Source organism: Cyprinodon variegatus, unplaced genomic scaffold (genome assembly GCF_000732505.1).
Source record: "Cyprinodon variegatus isolate N-32 unplaced genomic scaffold, C_variegatus-1.0 Scaffold555, whole genome shotgun sequence".
Lineage (NCBI taxonomy): Eukaryota > Metazoa > Chordata > Actinopteri > Cyprinodontiformes > Cyprinodontidae > Cyprinodon > Cyprinodon variegatus.
Window position 1 is genome coordinate 51,705 of NW_015151008.1, and position 1,224 is coordinate 52,928.

Here is a 1,224-nt window from a genome sequence, read left to right on the forward strand (position 1 = left end):
AACTCGACTAAACTAAGCTACTACCCAAGAGATAAATAAATCCAAGAGGTAAATAAAACATGTATTGGTAAAATATAATTTTATTAAGTGGTTTGTGCTGGTGAAGATTCTCAGTCATTCCAAAAAAAGTAAAAAAAAACAATCCACTGGACTTTGTTTCCAAGTTTGAAGATGTTTCGCTTCCCATCCATGAAGCTTTTTTGATACAAAATGTCAGAAATTGCGTTCAGTTTCAGGCTTTATACAGAAGCTCAACAAAGCTTTGTTTTTGTTTAGAAAACATGCAAAATGAAACGGATGAACAGGTCCACCCCTTTGGAATGGGGGTCAATTGGCTTCTTTGTTAGCCTGCAAAGACTCATACCTGTCTATGTCAACGAAAGGGAGGCGGCGACAATTCCCTTTAAATCGAAAAATTCTAGCACGACTGGAAAATCGTCCCAAAAAGGACAAAAAATCCTCCAGCGTATGCCCGGCTTTAGCCTTTTGATCGATCTAAAGATTCTGATCCTTGGCCTGTGGTCTTCCATCTTGGTATTGATGCGGCGTGCTAAGAATCAGCCGCAATAGAGGATGAGGCGAGCATTGAAAGCAGCCACCAAGCACGGTGGCGGGGCAGGATGCAGCAGTTAGAGAGGAGAGTCCAACATTATAAAACTGCATCCTTGTTCATCAATATTCAACGTTAAAATCAGCTTAAACATCTGTTCTTATGTCCAAAATTAAACTCACGTTCAGGAACAGGCTGGTGGTTCATTAGCTTTTTGTTTCTTTTCCACAGTTTGACTCTTGGGTCCAATTAAAATTGATAAATTCAACAAAAGCTGCAATAAATAAAATAGAGCGCCGCTGTAAAGATGGTCCCCTGCTGGATAATTACAATGTGTCTGTCGATCTCTACAGCCAAAGCACATCAGCAACAGTGAGCAGAACCGAGAGGTTCTGGGAGATCTGGATCCCCTGACCGAGTACTGCGTACAGGTCCACATCAGAACCTTAAAGAAAATGAACCACAGCGAGCCCAGCGACGTCATCTGTGAGAAAACCGGCCCCAAAGGTAGGCGCCTTGGTTTGTTTACAGGCGGACGTCCTGCCAGGATGCATTACTGTCTGCAGCCAGAGATAAACGACGATTCGTCTTTAATGAGGTGAAATATTAGAGTTACCGTATTTTCACGACTATAAGGCGCACTTAAACGTCTTTTTTTTCCCTCAAAATGTGCG

General features: G+C 42.2%; 1 protein-coding gene across 1 annotated transcript in view; it reads left to right on the forward strand.

Moving 5' to 3' along the window:
- The window catches only part of LOC107095538 (interleukin-10 receptor subunit beta-like), a 15,399-nt gene that overhangs the window by 6,730 nt on the left and 7,445 nt on the right, over positions 1-1,224 (forward strand). Inside the window, exon 5 of the mRNA XM_015391673.1 lies at positions 904-1,057. Within this exon, the coding sequence (XP_015247159.1) occupies positions 904-1,057 (154 nt within the window). The remainder of the gene's footprint in view (positions 1-903; positions 1,058-1,224) is intronic.